Genomic DNA, 17,046 nt, shown 5'->3' with positions numbered 1-17,046 from the left:
GAGTAAGATGACGATGAGATGGGCTACTCCGCAGTGGCTGGGCCATCAAACAAACGGGAAAATGAAGAGGAAGGTATCATAAAAGCATCAATACCTACCCGAGGCCTCTCCCAGCGTGAGCTACGAGATACGCGAAAGAAATTTGGTTGTTGTCCAGGCGAACACCTTGTCACCTGGCTGCTCCAGTGCTGGGACACCGCAGCCAATAGTCTGGAATTAGACGGCAGGGAAGCCGGGCAGCTGGAATCCCTTGCTAGAGACGCAGGCATCGACAAAGCAATTGGAAACGGAGCACAAAGCTTCACCCTCTGGAGGCGTCTCCTGTCAGGTGTGAAGGAAAGGTACCCCTTCAAGGAAGATCTTGTATGTCAGCCAGGAAAATGGACCACCATGGAGAAGGGAATCCAGTACCCGAGGGAATTAGCTGTACGGGATGTGGTTTATGATGACCTAGACAATGACCGGCTATCCAAAGATCCAGATGAAGTCAAATGTACACCACCCATGTGGCGGAAGTTTGTACGGAGTGCACCATCATCATATGCCAACTCCTTGGCAGTAATGACCTGGAAAGACCATGAGGAACCCAGGGTGGAGGAATTGGCTAAACAACTCCGGCAGAACGAAGAAAGTCTCTCCTCTTCCCTACAGGCCTGCGTCTTGGCTGTGGAAAATCTGAAGAGTTCCACCAACTAAAAGAGAATACTTTGGAGAAACTTTCTGAAGTTTCCAACCCACTTAGAGAGAATTCACTGGGAAGACCCCTTCTGGGTCTTAGTTTCCCATGCAAGCTTATTCAGCAGAGCAGCTGAACCTCTCAGATCGACAGCCTTGCGGCAGAGTGCACTGTCGCATAGTCTTTTTCCTGTGCAATGACTTCTCACCTTCAGTCTTTGACCTTCTTCTAGGGCTCAATAGCTCTGCATAAAGAAGGGAAGTTGCAGCTTTGTTTCACAATGCAGCGTCATGCTTGCTCAGAGTGATCTCTTCATCTAAGACCTGAAGCACAAACCAGAACATTTGTATTCAGATTTTTAAAACTCCGAGTGTTCATAGCTAGTTCCACACACAGAAATGAAATACTGTACGAGTTAAAAGACACACTGCGCTAGTTACTCAGTATCCCGAACAACTATAAGAAAGTACACTTTCCAACATATAGTACCGTTTGAATTTCTCTCAGTTTGGCTTCCTTCTTCGCTATGGTTTTCTGGACAGATATTTTCTTGCATTCATACATCCTAGTACCAGCTGCTTCTTCAACCATAGACAAAATCTAAAATAAAACATCGAAATTCTGACGTTACTTCTTTGTACAACGTCAAATAGATTTGACTTAGAACTGAGCTCAACGTCATATATCCCTACATTTTGTTGTTGTTGTTTTTTCACCCAAAATACTGATTCTTGTCATTCAAAATAAACCCGTAAAATTCCAGAAAAAAACTCCCACAGTTTTCTTACCTCTGGTGGCTTCATATTTAGGACTTTGGTAATTCGTCCCTGGTTAGAGAAAGATAAATCAAAAATGACGATTGTTTACCATGCTATAGTAGTAAAAATAAAATTAAAAGTCACACGTTAATTTTATATGCTATACTGCACGCTAAAACGCTTTTTTTTTTTTTCCTGTAAGGATAATCTAGTTTTATACAATTGCTTTATTCTGGAAAGTTCACAGAAATACATAAGTAAATTCTTCATGCAGCACACTTGAAATGGCCCTTTTAACCTCCAGACGCATCTTCCACATTATTGCTTGTATCCATATAAAGCAGTACTGTGCTTATTTTGTACTGTTAGTCTTACTGACTTGCAAATCTTAAATAGCTTCTTCATTATAGGTTGGCTGTTTGGTCATTTAGCTCATATGTAACGAGGGGAAGCAGAATGGGTGCAATACTGACTTTTTAAAAATAAATAAATAAATAAGCAGGAAATTGGGACAATTCCATTTGAAACAGTAAAGCCTGCTACGTTTTATTATTCCGTGCAAATATTTCAAAAATTTATTTAGTCCTTGTGTTAAAGTTTGTCAGGGTCTTTTCACTTGATCAACTTTGCTCTTCTCAACTGGTCTATCAACTTCATACAAAATACTGACTAAGATAGAATTTACCAAACAGGAAAAAAAGCTCTTTTCTTTTAATGCAGTAATAGAGGAAAAACTCATCTGTTAAAGAGACAAAAAGGAAAACAAAATGGGTATATGTTTTACAAAAAGCCTGCAATAAGGCATATGAGAAGAAAGAGTAAGGGCTGAAAATTATGTTTCCGCTGGAAACCTTAGCTACATGACAGATACTTGACTCGTTCAAGCTGCTTTTCTCTAATTAAGAAATTAAGTGTTCTTCCACTACCTGTTCAGCCACAAACTTAGTGACACTTCTATACTTTTTGGATTTTAGAAAGATGCACACAATACCTGCATAATGAGGAAGTGAGGGTTATTGACATTGAGTCCAACAGAACAGAAGAGATCCTGTACAGAAGTGTTGGTAGCATTCACACCATTGATGAGATACTTATTTTTACCTCCAACGATGACCTAGGCAAGAAAGAGAAGCACAAGAAACTTCACATGATTTAAAAGTGGCTTGATTGTGGGAATACAAGCTAATGACCTAAAGGGATCAAAAATCTGAGCAAGTCCCATGTTATATAGCCTTGCATACGCATATGGAACATCAAAACAGATCTTACAGATATTTCAGATGTCTTTTTAGTGCTAACATAAAACGATCAGTAACAGAGGGCAACATTTTTGTCCTAGATTTACAAGAAGACTTCCAGACTCTGCAGGTTTTCTTATCAAGGTTCCTATGCTCTTGGAGACAAAATTTAACACACAGTTCAGAAATTAAGTAGAAAAGAAAGCCACAAAATAGAAAATCAGAACTTGTTTTATGAGCACAATACCACTGCTATTATGTTTCTGTGCAACTCAGTAGAAAACACTATGGATATACTACATTCATTTATATAGAAAACATTATTAATACACTACATTTAATTACGTTAAACTTATTTCCCAAGTAATTCAAAATTGTAAGCTAGTACACTGGTTCCACTTCTACAGTCTGTTACCAACCGCACTGTAGAAACATTGCCTCACTTGCAAAAACTCAAGGACTGTAAAAATTAAGTTGTTGGTTTTTTTTTCCCTTTAAGAGTCACTCTGTTGAGCATGGTAAAAACGTACGCAGATTTCTGCACAAATACATACATTAAGAACCCACCTGCCTGGTGATGGTGATCTCATCACTGCTTTCAAATCCCAGGGGACTCTGTTTCTTGTCAGAATTGTCAAAGGTGATAGATACAGTTGCTTTATTAACTCCTGCTTGCCCGTTTTTATAAACTAGATCTTGCAAGTTGGCAGCTCGCACCTAAATACGTGGAATAAGTTTTTTTAGAGTTTGAAGGAATTTCAAAGTGTGTCAACGTGAAGAATTTCAGAATTTGTAAAACCACAGGCAGAGCATTCAAATTAGAGTGAGTTAGCTAGTTGCTCCTGCATGAGATTCCTGACAAAAACTGGATGGCTGTTTAAAAGAATAAAAAGCTAGATGACTAGTTCATCACTAGTATCTGTATTTTAAAAATACTTATTCCCTATGCAGTTCAGAAGAAAGCAAAACAGAAAAAGTGTTCCTTGGAAGTCTATTCAATTGCCCTAGAATTACCGCGGGGAAAACAATATCACGTGAGAACAAAGACTCAACTTGATATCAGCACACGCACAATCTTTACATAATACATGCTTAATGCAAGCATACGTATTTTCTTTTAAACAGCAGTCATTGTGAGAAAACAGCTTTTTGCTTCTTCTGATGAAACAGCTGGTCAAATTTTGGCAATCTGATCGAGAAGTGCAGAAAATTAATACAAATAAGCAAGTTTTGCCTTTACTCACAAAAGAACTCCAGCCTCAGAGGCTGCTGCCTCTGAAGTGGTATCTTCAGTCTAATGTTCTAAGCTGCATACTTTGCACTACCACGGTATATTGATAAAACTGTGGTTCGGTCTTAATACAACGAACAAGAAAGACAGAAATGCAGCTTTGCACACTGAAGAATCCGAATATTTTCTGACAGAAGCACCACTTCGGGTCTTCCACCAGAGATCACTCAAGAGACAAAAACAAAACGCTGCTGACAAAAGAGACCTGTTAAATTCTCCTTACCTGGGACAGGTTGGTGATGCCCAGCAGGAAGCAGATGGAGTCCAAGATGTTGGACTTGCCGCTGCCATTCAAGCCGGTGATGGCGTTGAACAGCGGGTCGAACCCGTTGATCTCCGTCCTCTGCGCGTACGACTTGAACCCATCGAGTATGATAGACTTGATGTACATCTTCCCAAGGGACCGGGCCAGGTACTCCTTCCAGGGCTACGGAGAAACTGCTCTTGGTTGTAACTCCCTATTTTCAGGGAAAAATTTAAAAAAAAAAAAAAATCGCACTTCGTGTCAGGCACAGCTGAATGTCAACGGAAACGGGACGAGAACGCGGCTTTAGAACAAAAGCAGCATGAATTTTTACACAGACGCCTACTCAGGACCTCAGACCGAGGAAAAAAAGCTACTTAATACCTCAGACGGAGGGGAAATAATTGGAAATAGACCCCAGAGCCCCATCCCGCCCCGCCCCGCCCCGCTCCTCACAGACAGCGCCGCTCGCCGTGTAACCGACGCCTGAATTTTGGCGCCCACAGCCAGCGGCCGCTGCCCGGCAGCGCCCTCTCCGTGGCTGTCCAACGCGCTGCCTGCCTCCGCTGGCGTACCTCGCACCGTTTCTCCTTTCTGGAGAGGGAGGGAGAGGCTGCAGGAAACCGTTTCTTGTTGGCAATAACAAATAGAGCGGGAGTGAAGAAAGCGGACCTCGGCCGGAGGGGTTGGCCTCAAGATCGGGTTAGGCGACGGAGTCCGGCAGGCGCTGCCGCCGAAGGCCCCCTCAAGCCCGGACAGACCGAGAGGGGCCGTGGGGGCCTCAGCGGGCTGAGGCGGGAAGGGGCGGAAAATGGCGAGCGACCCGCCCTGAGGGAGGGGGGAGGGGCCAGCTGAGGCGGGAGCAGGGGGCGGGGCGGGAGCGAAGCCGTTTGGAACCAAAATGTTTAATTTTAACGCTTTTGAGGCCGTAGGGAGGTTCCTGAAGGAAAGTACATCCCGAGGGCAGGGATGAGGCGATGTGAAAAACTTCTTTTGTCTCCCTGCGCGGTGATTCACAACGGGAAGAAGGGCCGTTAGCTGGTGTGTCACCGGCTGCGAAAAAGGAAGGCGGGAAAATAAACGAACTACTGTTGCATTAGAGTTGATTTTTTTTTTCCTACCTTTCTGTTTAGATTGTTAGGGCTTGGATGTGGCTCCCTGTAAAGGAAGGCATTGGTAAAATTCCCAGAGCTGCAGCACAAAGCTAATGCTGGAGTACGCTAGTTGTGACGACAGAGTAACTAGGATTGTTATAGGACTACCAAAATGAAGAAAATTTGATTTTATTCTTAAAAACAGACAGAAAAAAGCTTCCCCCACCCCACCCCACCCCTGTATATACACACGCATATATATTTAAAGGAAAAACATCTGCTTAATTCTCTGTGGCTGTTTACCTGCTGTGACTTACAGAGGTGATTCTATTTAAAAATAATAAAGACAAGATTCAAAGCTTGTAAATGTGTTTCCTTGCAAGAACAGTAGGTGCCTGGTGTTGCACTGGTCAACACGGATAAGTAGTTAAATCAGCTGAGCACGTTTTCCTTTCCTGAAACTGGTGTTACTGTATGAAAACAGACCTGTGTTTTGCAGAGGGACTTCTGTGTTACCACGTCAGCTGGAGCTCGCTGTTACCATTGAGATCTAGGTGCTGCGGTAATAAACTGATAGCACTAAATTACCTAGATCAGTCAGATGTTTTAAGCATTTGAAATAATTCAAACTACAGGCCTTTGTTAAAGGGAACCATATACATGTATGTATATATATCTCTGCTTGCTTCAGGAATTAGATCTGATGCAGCTTGATCATTGCATCTGGTTAAGGTATTATTATGACAGTGTTGTTTCTAGTAGCTCTGTAACCACGAAGCATTTAATGACGTCCTGCCAGCTGCTAACACCTGGACACCGCACTGAGAAAAAGTATTTTGAAGTACTGGGAAGAACCACTCTGAACCAATGTGCCTGTGCAGTCACAATAAATACCAGTTTTATTTGCAAATCATTTATATATAAGGAAAAAAAAAATTGTCAAGCATGCTTGAGTGTTTGTTGCCTGAAGACCAGATCCTGATTAGTTTCTGTGAGACGCAGTTGCTTGGGCCAGGGTGCAGGCAGCACCTGCTTGCTCATCAAAGGGCCAGAGCGGCTGCTGAGCGGTGGTGAATCATGCTGGGGGCTGTAAGCCCCTGGTGTAGCTGCTCCAGCAGTTCTTTCTCCTCCCTAACTGAAACCTGAGTAAGAAAATGGAAATAAGGAGGAACCGCTTCTGGGATGAGAAGCTTCTGATTGTAAAGATAACCATGTATGTTCTCTGTTTGCAGGTGACATGTGCAGGAGGGATAGCTTTATCCTTTCTTAAGTGTAAAAGTAAGCCCTAAAAGTTGAGTACTTTATTTGGTGTCACGGTAAAATGTTTTAATGACAATATTCAATTTTAAGGAAAAAATGCAGCTATTTAATGTGCAGTTAGCTTGTTGATATGGATATAGCGTGTAGTCTGAGGAAAGAAATTACGTTTATAGCAGCTGTTTATTTTTGAGAATTTCCAGTTCTATTACACGATTAGGTATTATACCAAACATATAGCAGATACCTTTCCTAACTCTGAAGTCACAACTAGATATTCTGGCAAGGCAAACATACGGTATAGCTTCATTTCTGTAAAACAGGATTATCTTAGGAATTAGGAAGGGGGTTTATTTTATTAAGTACATGATAGTATATCACAAGTTAATGATACAACCAGCCCAGAAAGCAGATTTTTGTTTTGTTTTGTTTTTGTCTTTATTTGTTTTTTAACTCACTATGCCTCACTCACTGCCAGTACGCTGGCAGTTGATGAATGTAAAGATTGAAAGCATGTTACAGTAGATACATAAAAGGCAGCATTTTATTTTGGTACTGCAATGCCTGTTTTTTTATTTCATGAGATGAAGCACTAAGTCTTTTGTGTGGACAAATATAATTGTAAGGGTTTGGGGTTTCTTTGCAAATCATACTATGATGCTATTGATAGCTTGGAGGAGATAATTGTTTTTCTTTCTGAGGACTCGGTTCTGGTGAAAGACATCAGGGTGTGTACAAGCAGAGTAAATCTCCCATGAAATTTTTCTGTTTCTTCAGCTGTTTTGAAGAGTGTCATGTGAAACCTGTGCTAAATAATAAGCAAAACCAAGCAAAATAAATATTAGGGGCAAGGAAAGTTATAATTTCTTATTAACTTTAGTTCATTGGGTGTTAATGCTTGTGGTTGTTTATACCAAGTAAACACTCCTTGTTGTACAGGAAGCTAATTATGAGTTGTGAGTTAATTATTTGTGAGTGCAAGTTGCCATTATGTATTCATAGAATAATTTAGTTTGGTAGGAATTTCTGAGAGTCTTTCAGTCTGAGCACATGGTCAAAACCAGACCAAACAGATCAGAGGGTTCACAGGCCTGTCAAGTTGTGAATATTTCAAAAGGCGGAGATTCCACAGTCTCATCAGGCATCCTGTTCCAATACTTGATCACTTCATGGTTTGGGGGGAAGGAACAACCAAAACTTTCTGCATCTCATCGGAAAATCCCGTTTGCAAACTACGCCCATCATCTCTTACCCTGTTGCTGTGCACTCCCCTCAGATGGGTTGGTTTCCATTTTCTCTATACGCACTTTACTAAGTAGCTGCAGAAAGGTATAAATCAGCTATAGTATATATATCAGTATATAATCAGCTGCAGAAAGGTATCAAGGGAGAGTAGAGAAAGTTCTATAAAGAAGCTCTGGAATACCTTTTGGTCCCCAGGAAGTCATGGCTGAGGACCATTCGCACGGTTTGTCAGTCAGAGGCAGCAGCCTCTGAGGCTGGAGTTCTTTTCTGACTAAAGGCAAAACAGACTGTAAAACAGACTGTACAAGTGGAACCAGTGTACTAGCTTACAATTTTGAATTACTTGGGAAATAAGTTTAACGTAATTAAATGTAGTGTATTAATAATGTTTTCTATATAAATGAATGTAGTATATCCATAGTGTTTTCTACAGAGTTGCACAGAAACATAATAGCAGTGGTATTGTGCTCATAAAACAAGTTCTGATTTTCTATTTTGTGGCTTTCTTTTCTACTTAATTTCTGAACTGTGTGTTAAATTTTGTCTCCAAGAGCATAGGAACCTTGATAAGAAAACCTGCAGAGTCTGGAAGTCTTCTTGTAAATCTAGGACAAAAATGTTGCCCTCTGTTACTGATCGTTTTATGTTAGCACTAAAAAGACATCTGAAATATCTGTAAGATCTGTTTTGATGTTCCATATGCGTATGCAAGGCTATATAACATGGGACTTGCTCAGATTTTTGATCCCTTTAGGTCATTAGCTTGTATTCCCACAATCAAGCCACTTTTAAATCATGTGAAGTTTCTTGTGCTTCTCTTTCTTGCCTAGGTCATCGTTGGAGGTAAAAATAAGTATCTCATCAATGGTGTGAATGCTACCAACACTTCTGTACAGGATCTCTTCTGTTCTGTTGGACTCAATGTCAATAACCCTCACTTCCTCATTATGCAGGTATTGTGTGCATCTTTCTAAAATCCAAAAAGTATAGAAGTGTCACTAAGTTTGTGGCTGAACAGGTAGTGGAAGAACACTTAATTTCTTAATTAGAGAAAAGCAGCTTGAACGAGTCAAGTATCTGTCATGTAGCTAAGGTTTCCAGCAGAAACATAATTTTCAGCCCTTACTCTTTCTTCTCATATGCCTTATTGCAGGCTTTTTGTAAAACATATACCCATTTTGTTTTCCTTTTTGTCTCTTTAACAGATGAGTTTTTCCTCTATTACTGCATTAAAAGAAAAGAGCTTTTTTTCCTGTTTGGTAAATTCTATCTTAGTCAGTATTTTGTATGAAGTTGATAGACCAGTTGAGAAGAGCAAAGTTGATCAAGTGAAAAGACCCTGACAAACTTTAACACAAGGACTAAATAAATTTTTGAAATATTTGCACGGAATAATAAAACGTAGCAGGCTTTACTGTTTCAAATGGAATTGTCCCAATTTCCTGCTTATTTATTTATTTATTTTTAAAAAGTCAGTATTGCACCCATTCTGCTTCCCCTCGTTACATATGAGCTAAATGACCAAACAGCCAACCTATAATGAAGAAGTTATTTAAGATTTGCAAGTCAGTAAGACTAACAGTACAAAATAAACAGAGTACTGCTTTATATGGATACAAGCAATAATGTGGAAGATGCGTCTGGAGGTTAAAAGGGCCATTTCAAGTGTGCTGCATGAAGAATTTACTTATGTATTTCTGTGAACTTTCCAGAATAAAGCAATTGTATAAAACTAGATTATCCTTACAGGAAAAAAAAAAAGCGTTTTAGCGTGCAGTATAGCATATAAAATTAACGTGTGACTTTTAATTTTATTTTCACTACTATAGCATGGTAAACAATCGTCATTTTTGATTTATCTTTCTCTAACCAGGGACGAATTACCAAAGTCCTAAATATGAAGCCACCAGAGGTAAGAAAACTGTGGGAGTTTTTTTCTGGAATTTTACAGGTTTATTTTGAATGACAAGAATCAGTATTTTGGGTGAAAAAACAACAACAACAAAATGTAGGGATATATGACGTTGAGCTCAGTTCTAAGTCAAATCTATTTGACGTTGTACAAAGAAGTAACGTCAGAATTTCGATGTTTTATTTTAGATTTTGTCTATGGTTGAAGAAGCAGCTGGTACTAGGATGTATGAATGCAAGAAAATATCTGTCCAGAAAACCATAGCGAAGAAGGAAGCCAAACTGAGAGAAATTCAAACGGTACTATATGTTGGAAAGTGTACTTTCTTATAGTTGTTCGGGATACTGAGTAACTAGCGCAGTGTGTCTTTTAACTCGTACAGTATTTCATTTCTGTGTGTGGAACTAGCTATGAACACTCGGAGTTTTAAAAATCTGAATACAAATGTTCTGGTTTGTGCTTCAGGTCTTAGATGAAGAGATCACTCTGAGCAAGCATGACGCTGCATTGTGAAACAAAGCTGCAACTTCCCTTCTTTATGCAGAGCTATTGAGCCCTAGAAGAAGGTCAAAGACTGAAGGTGAGAAGTCATTGCACAGGAAAAAGACTATGCGACAGTGCACTCTGCTGCAAGGCTGTCGATCTGAGAGGTTCAGCTGCTCTGCTGAATAAGCTTGCATGGGAAACTAAGACCCAGAAGGGGTCTTCCCAGTGAATTCTCTCTAAGTGGGTTGGAAACTTCAGAAAGTTTCTCCAAAGTATTCTCTTTTAGTTGGTGGAACTCTTCAGATTTTCCACAGCCAAGACGCAGGCCTGTAGGGAAGAGGAGAGACTTTCTTCGTTCTGCCGGAGTTGTTTAGCCAATTCGTCCACCGTGGGTTTTTTAACTCACTATGCCTCACTCACTGCCAGTACGCTGGCAGTTGATGAATCTAAAGATTGAAAGGTTGTAGGAAATGTCTCAGAGTTCACTCAAATAGCCAGTGACGATCAGCTGTCAGAGACAAATCTGTCAGCAGCAAGCATCAACAGGGGAATGGCTTGTCTTTTGTGGCATCTGGGAGGCCTAGGATGGCTTTATCCAAGGATGCTGCTGTTCTCACTCTTCACAACATGATAGTGAAGTACTGCCTTGCACTGCTCTGTGTATACCGGGGGAGCAGGGAGACCATTTTTGTCGGATGCTGTCTGCAGTCCAAAGCTGTGCATAGTAAATAGTGACACAACAGGTGCTGATCACTGTTGCGTACTTTCACAGGTTCCGCTGTCATTCCTTAGACTCTCATTGACCCCCTCCCCATTTTATTTTTCTCTCTTATCCTTTACTCTGTTCCATGTATCTGTTTCAGTCTTCTTAATACAGATATATTGCAATGGTAATGAATTTTTCTAATGTGCAGACCTGCAGATAACAGATGTGTCTCAAGTAGGCTGGAGCAGTGAGTTTCCTTCTTGAAGCTGGCTGCGTGTATCACGAGCAGGAACTCATTCAAAGATGAATCTGCACTTGTAATATTACCGAAATTCAGAGCGTGGCATCAGAGGAGTTGCAGGCACATGTAAGAATGTGTGTAAATTCCCTGATGTGTACTCAGAGCAGTACAGCAGAAAGGGCCAGAGTTGTCTCATTAGGGCACTACAAGGGTCTGGGGCGCTTCTACTTTGTAGAGGTAAGTAACGGACAAGAGAAATGAGGGAAGGAGCCCTCACCTGTTGGGTTTAGTTAGCCTTGAAGTTTTGCAGTAACTACAACATCAAATACAAGCCTCTATCCTTCTCCTCTGAAACGGAATACCTTGTTCGATGTAGTCAAGTTTAGGGTTTCGATTAAATGGAGACTTGTTGAAATCTAAGGTGAATGTAACTTTAAAAAAAAGAAAAAGTTCGCTTTGGCAGCTGTAAAATCAAGCAAAGGAAACATTTCTTTGTGGTGCAGCAACAGGCATGTCCCTGCAAATGAAGGAAGCTGAACTGTTGATGGACTTGTGCCGCAGTATGTCTCAATAGCTCTGATGAAGTTTTGCAATTCGTGATGTTGCAGCGTGTGTTTGGACTGTGTCAAGGGAGAGTAGAGAAAGTTCTATAAGGAAGCTCTGGAATACCCTTTGGTCCCCAGGAAGTCATGGCTGAGGACCATTGGCACGGTTTGTCAGTCCAGGTCACCTGCGATAGCCTTGCTTTGCTCTTATCTGTGGGCTTCTAAGTTACTCTTTCCTATCGGGTATAGTTTTTAATATTTTAATCTTGTGTGTGATTTCTGAGAGGCTGTCCTGGTCTTGGCCGGGAGAGAGTTCCTTTTCTTCATAGTGGCTCCTACAGTGCTGTTTTGGATTTGGGAGAAAAACAATGCTGATAGCACACCAACGTTGTAGTTGTTGCAGAGCAGTGCTTACACAGAGCCAAGGACTTTCCAGCACTGCCCTGCCAGGGAGGGGACAGCTGACCTCAGATGGCCAAAGGGATGTCCCATACCCCAAAGTGTTGTGTGGGACAATAAAACTGAGGGGGTTGGCCGGGGGGCAGCTGCTGCTCAGGGACTGGCCGAGCATTGTTTGGCAGGTGGTGAGTAACTGCGTTGCGCATCGCTTGTTTTGTTTATTCTGTTATCATTATTTTCCCTTCATTTTCTGTCATTTCCCGTCATTAAGCCGTCTTTATCTCAGCCCAAGAGTTTTACCGTTTTTTTCCAGTTCTTTTCCCCATCTTCCTGAGGGGGAGCAAACAGAAGGCCGCGTGGTGCTGAGCTGCCTGCCGGGTTAAACCACAGCAGAGGTTAACCAGAGCTGAGGCCTGACACCGGGGGCCCCCAGGCTGGCAAGGACTGTTCCTAGCAGGCCCTAAACTTGCGCCCCACCCTGCCTGCTTGCCCCAAGATATTCCCAAGCAGACTCGCACAGACCATACAGCTGGTGGAAGTAGTGAGCACCTCAGTAGGAAGCTGGGTGCCCTGGTGGCCAGTGCCAGGGAACTGAGGAAGCTGGGCTGCTGCGGGAAGGCTGAAAGGGGACATTGCTGAGAGCTGCAGGACACAAAACCACTCCCCCAAATGAAATTATTTTATTGTTTATATATATCAATATGTAAATATTTATATATATTGCTTCAGCTCTTTTGTGAGGTGAGCAGGAAGGCAACCTTGCCTGTCATCTCTGAGACCTGAGGTGACCAGTATGGCTTGGGGGGGGGCAGAAAGACCGCCCCTAAATTATGCCTCTGTGGGGGCTTGGCCCCTCCTCCATCCCCAAATGAGAGAAAACATGTAAAAGAACTAGGAATAACAATGCTTACTCTCTTTAAGTGCAATCTTGGTGGTGTTTGGTAGGGGAGAGCGGGCAGAAGGTTGGGAGGTTTCAATGAGGGAGATGTACTCATCATGGCCACCGTGTTGCTGTGTTGTTGATAGTGCTGTCTGCCTTTGTAGGTGTTGCAGTTGTGCAGCGTGGATGTCACTCTGGACACTCTATGAGGTGTCGCGGTGTCACCTCTTTTGGATGTGACAGAGCACTGATGTCACAGAGATCGCTGATGTCAGAGTTGATGTCACTGATACGAAAAGCTGTCGCGCAGCACTGAGGCATCAGTCCCAAGCAGGGTGGCAGCTGTGTGGGTAGAAAAGGTTAAGGCTGAAGCCCAGGAGTGTTGTGACGGAGAAGTGATCCACGCGCCAAGGCCAGAAGAAACCCACACGTGCTTCTTAGAGGTGCAGTGTGCTGAGAGAGCCATGTCCCCAGGCCCCCTGAAACGCCTGCTGTGGGCAGGGGAGTTTGGCATCCTGCAAAACGCACCGTTGTTTGAGAGCGACTTCTTCCAGGTGACTGGGGTAGGGAAGGGCGGAGGTTAGATATCCTGCCTCAGAAGCAGGGTCCTAAGCTAATGGATTCCACCCATGCAGGTTGGCTGCCAGGGGGAGATGCTTCACGTAACGAAACGCGTCCACGTCATTACCATGGGCGTGGCCTGCACTGATCCCAGCGCAGGGATGCCCGACACCTTGTTACTGGCTGCCCCGGCGGCCCCTCCAGCTGAGGGACTGGAACTAACCAGGTACCACCTATCCCCGTCGTCAGCCTTCCCTACTCTCCCTTCCGTGATGTGGGGCAGCCCAAGAGGTGGTGTGTCTGCCCACGCGGTATGTACCCTGACACTGGGGGGCCCACCACTGGGAGTACCCCAGTAACTAGATTTTCCTCCAGGCTGCTTCCACTGCGGTGCGTAAATCTGGCTGTGCACGACTTCTCCGAGAAACGTCTGGCGCTCTGTTTCCACACAGGCCGCAGGGTATATCTTCAGTTATGTCCTGGCCCTGCTTCTGAGGGCTTCTTCCTCTGCTGGGCTCTGCTGGCGCACATGCTCTACACGCCCAGGGCGCCTGGTCTGCTCAACACATGCGCAGAGGAGGCCTCCTCTACATCAGAAGTAGAAGAGGAGGACGCGAGAACCCGCATTCTGTCCATGGACAAAGCATCACCATCTTCAGAAACCGATGAGACCTCGCCTGCTGCCAGCACCCCAGAGGTGAGGTCTGACACTGGGGGACCTCCGGCCAGCAAGGACTGGTCCTAGCAGGCCCTAAACTTGTGTCCCGCTTTGGTTTCCTCTGCCAGGTCATTCCAGAGCAAACTTGTGCAGAGCATGTAAGCAGCGACCAGGATGCCCAGGTGACCAGCGCCACGGAGCAGAAGAAGTTGGTCTGCCACAGGAAGGGCGATAGGTGAGTGGGTGGGGCCATTCAGCCAGGAGAGGGGTTGAAGGAGCGTGAAGCATTGCGTGAGGCCGTGCAAGAGTGGGGGACATTGCTGATGGCTGTTGTCTTTTGCAGGTTGCGGGAAGTGCCAGCAGCAAAGGAGAAGCCTTCCTCTGGTAAGATCCTGCCCCCTGGAGCCTGAGCGCACCTCCCAGAGCCAGACTTTGCGCGCAGAAGGCAGACTGTGCCCCACTTACATGTGCTCCCCCTCTCCACAGGTCACAACAGTCGGAGAGTTGGGGCGTTCTGGAGGCGGTGGTGGGCCCAAGGACGTGCCACCATGGCAGGTGTTGCTGAAAAAGCAAAGCCTGCACGGAATGAACAATGAACGTGTTTTGTGGGATTTGTGTCTGTGGTTTTGTGGTAATGTATGATATAGGCCTTGGGCACTTTGTTACTGTCCTGCGGTCGTTCCAACCCCTGTCACAGGCCCTGCGTTTGGGTCAGGGAAACAGACTGTAGCAGTGCAAGTTGCCCCTGTAACCCAAGACGCAACAATGGATGAGAAAGTCAGGTCGTTTAGAATGCAGAGGAACTCCTGCTCAGACTGGGGAGTAAGATGACGATGAGATGGGCTATTCCGCAGTGGCTGGGCCATCAAACAAACGGGAAGATGAAGAGGAAGGTATCATAAAAGCATCAATACCTACCCGAGGCCTCTCCCAGCGTGAGCTACGAGATACGCGAAAGAAATTTGGTTGTTGTCCAGGCGAACACCTTGTCACCTGGCTGCTCCAGTGCTGGGACACCGCAGCCAATAGTCTGGAATTAGACGGCAGGGAAGCCGGGCAGCTGGAATCCCTTGCTAGAGACGCAGGCATCGACAAAGCAATTGGAAACGGAGCACAAAGCTTCACCCTCTGGAGGCGTCTCCTGTCAGGTGTGAAGGAAAGGTACCCCTTCAAGGAAGATCTTGTATGTCAGCCAGGAAAATGGACCACCATGGAGAAGGGAATCCAGTACCCGAGGGAATTAGCTGTACGGGATGTGGTTTATGATGACCTAGACAATGACCGGCTATCCAAAGATCCAGATGAAGTCAAATGTACACCACCCATGTGGCGGAAGTTTGTACGGAGTGCACCATCATCATATGCCAACTCCTTGGCAGTAATGACCTGGAAAGACCATGAGGAACCCACGGTGCCAAGCTATCAATAGCATCATAGTATGATTTGCAAAGAAACCCCAAACCCTTACAATTATATTTGTCCACACAAAAGACTTAGTGCTTCATCTCATGAAATAAAAAAACAGGCATTGCAGTACCAAAATAAAATGCTGCCTTTTATGTATCTACTGTAACATGCTTTCAATCTTTACATTCATCAACTGCCAGCGTACTGGCAGTGAGTGAGGCATAGTGAGTTAAAAAACAAACAAAAACAAAACAAAAATCTGCTTTCTGGGCTGGTTGTATCATTAACTTGTGATATACTATCATGTACTTAATAAAATAAACCCCCTTCCTAATTCCTAAGATAATCCTGTTTTACAGAAATGAAGCTATACCGTATGTTTGCCTTGCCAGAATATCTAGTTGTGACTTCAGAGTTAGGAAAGGTATCTGCTATATGTTTGGTATAATACATAATCGTATAATAGAACTGGAAATTCTCAAAAATAAACAGCTGCTATAAACGTAATTTCTTTCCTCAGACTACACGCTATATCCATATCAACAAGCTAACTGCACATTAAATAGCTGCATTTTTTCCTTAAAATTGAATATTGTCATTAAAACATTTTACCGTGACACCAAATAAAGTACTCAACTTTTAGGGCTTACTTTTACACTTAAGAAAGGATAAAGCTATCCCTCCTGCACATGTCACCTGCAAACAGAGAACATACATGGTTATCTTTACAATCAGAAGCTTCTCATCCCAGAAGCGGTTCCTCCTTATTTCCATTTTCTTACTCAGGTTTCAGTTAGGGAGGAGAAAGAACTGCTGGAGCAGCTACACCAGGGGCTTACAGCCCCCAGCATGATTCACCACCGCTCAGCAGCCGCTCTGGCCCTTTGATGAGCAAGCAGGTGCTGCCTGCACCCTGGCCCAAGCAACTGCGTCTCACAGAAACTAATCAGGATCTGGTCTTCAGGCAACAAACACTCAAGCATGCTTGACAATTTTTTTTTTCCTTATATATAAATGATTTGCAAATAAAACTGGTATTTATTGTGACTGCACAGGCACATTGGTTCAGAGTGGTTCTTCCCAGTACTTCAAAATACTTTTTCTCAGTGCGGTGTCCAGGTGTTAGCAGCTGGCAGGACGTCATTAAATGCTTCGTGGTTACAGAGCTACTAGAAACAACACTGTCATAATAATACCTTAACCAGATGCAATGATCAAGCTGCATCAGATCTAATTCCTGAAGCAAGCAGAGATATATATACATACATGTATATGGTTCCCTTTAACAAAGGCCTGTAGTTTGAATTATTTCAAATGCTTAAAACATCTGACTGATCTAGGTAATTTAGTGCTATCAGTTTATTACCGCAGCACCTAGATCTCAATGGTAACAGCGAGCTCCAGCTGACGTGGTAACACAGAAGTCCCTCTGCAAAACACAGGTCTGT

The 17,046-nt window shown here is 43.5% G+C and overlaps 2 protein-coding genes and 1 long non-coding RNA gene across 4 annotated transcripts; 2 read left to right on the top strand and 1 right to left on the bottom strand.

Moving 5' to 3' along the window:
* Positions 1-860: 860 nt before the first annotated feature.
* LOC136788952 (structural maintenance of chromosomes protein 2-like) lies at positions 861-5,020 on the bottom strand. The gene is made up of 7 exons (XM_066988118.1): positions 4,783-5,020; positions 4,187-4,421; positions 3,240-3,389; positions 2,426-2,548; positions 1,465-1,503; positions 1,166-1,276; positions 861-999 (listed from the first exon to the last, which is right to left on the bottom strand). The coding sequence occupies exons 2-7, from the start codon at positions 4,352-4,354 to the stop codon at positions 952-954; spliced, it is 639 nt and encodes a 212-aa protein (XP_066844219.1). The 5' UTR covers positions 4,355-4,421; positions 4,783-5,020; the 3' UTR covers positions 861-951.
* Positions 5,021-8,141: 3,121 nt separating this feature from the next.
* LOC136788954 (uncharacterized) lies at positions 8,142-16,983 on the top strand. Of its 2 annotated transcripts, XR_010827608.1 has the most exons (5): positions 8,142-8,756; positions 9,677-9,715; positions 9,904-10,014; positions 10,181-10,295; positions 16,385-16,983. It is a non-coding gene; the product is annotated as an uncharacterized lncRNA (long non-coding RNA). The 2 variants fall into 2 exon arrangements; XR_010827607.1 differs by lacking the exon at positions 16,385-16,983 and having other exon boundaries at positions 8,183-8,756; positions 10,181-12,875.
* Positions 13,271-14,821, top strand: LOC136788953 (Golgi-associated RAB2 interactor protein 6-like). The gene is made up of 6 exons (XM_066988119.1): positions 13,271-13,526; positions 13,608-13,759; positions 13,909-14,230; positions 14,320-14,426; positions 14,535-14,575; positions 14,678-14,821. Exons 1-6 carry the CDS (start codon positions 13,437-13,439, stop codon positions 14,785-14,787), a joined length of 822 nt encoding a protein of 273 aa, XP_066844220.1. The 5' UTR covers positions 13,271-13,436; the 3' UTR covers positions 14,788-14,821.
* Positions 16,984-17,046: the final 63 nt, after the last annotated feature.

Source organism: Anser cygnoides, chromosome Z (genome assembly GCF_040182565.1).
Source record: "Anser cygnoides isolate HZ-2024a breed goose chromosome Z, Taihu_goose_T2T_genome, whole genome shotgun sequence".
Classification (NCBI taxonomy): Eukaryota; Metazoa; Chordata; class Aves; order Anseriformes; family Anatidae; genus Anser; species Anser cygnoides.
Note: the sequence above shows the minus strand (reverse complement) of the source record. Positions and strands in the feature narration are given on the sequence as shown.

Coding starts and splice junctions, on each gene's coding strand:
- LOC136788952 (XM_066988118.1), bottom strand. CDS start 4,354: ATGTACATCAAGTCTATCATACTCGATGGGTTCAAGTCGTACGCGCAG. Junction 1,504..2,425: donor CTCACTTCCTCATTATGCAG/GTATTGTGTGCA, acceptor TTCTCTAACCAG/GGACGAATTACCAAAGTCCT. Junction 1,277..1,464: donor TAAATATGAAGCCACCAGAG/GTAAGAAAACTG, acceptor GTTTTATTTTAG/ATTTTGTCTATGGTTGAAGA.
- LOC136788953 (XM_066988119.1), top strand. CDS start 13,437: ATGTCCCCAGGCCCCCTGAAACGCCTGCTGTGGGCAGGGGAGTTTGGC. Junction 13,760..13,908: donor GAGGGACTGGAACTAACCAG/GTACCACCTATC, acceptor ATTTTCCTCCAG/GCTGCTTCCACTGCGGTGCG. Junction 14,231..14,319: donor CTGCTGCCAGCACCCCAGAG/GTGAGGTCTGAC, acceptor TTCCTCTGCCAG/GTCATTCCAGAGCAAACTTG.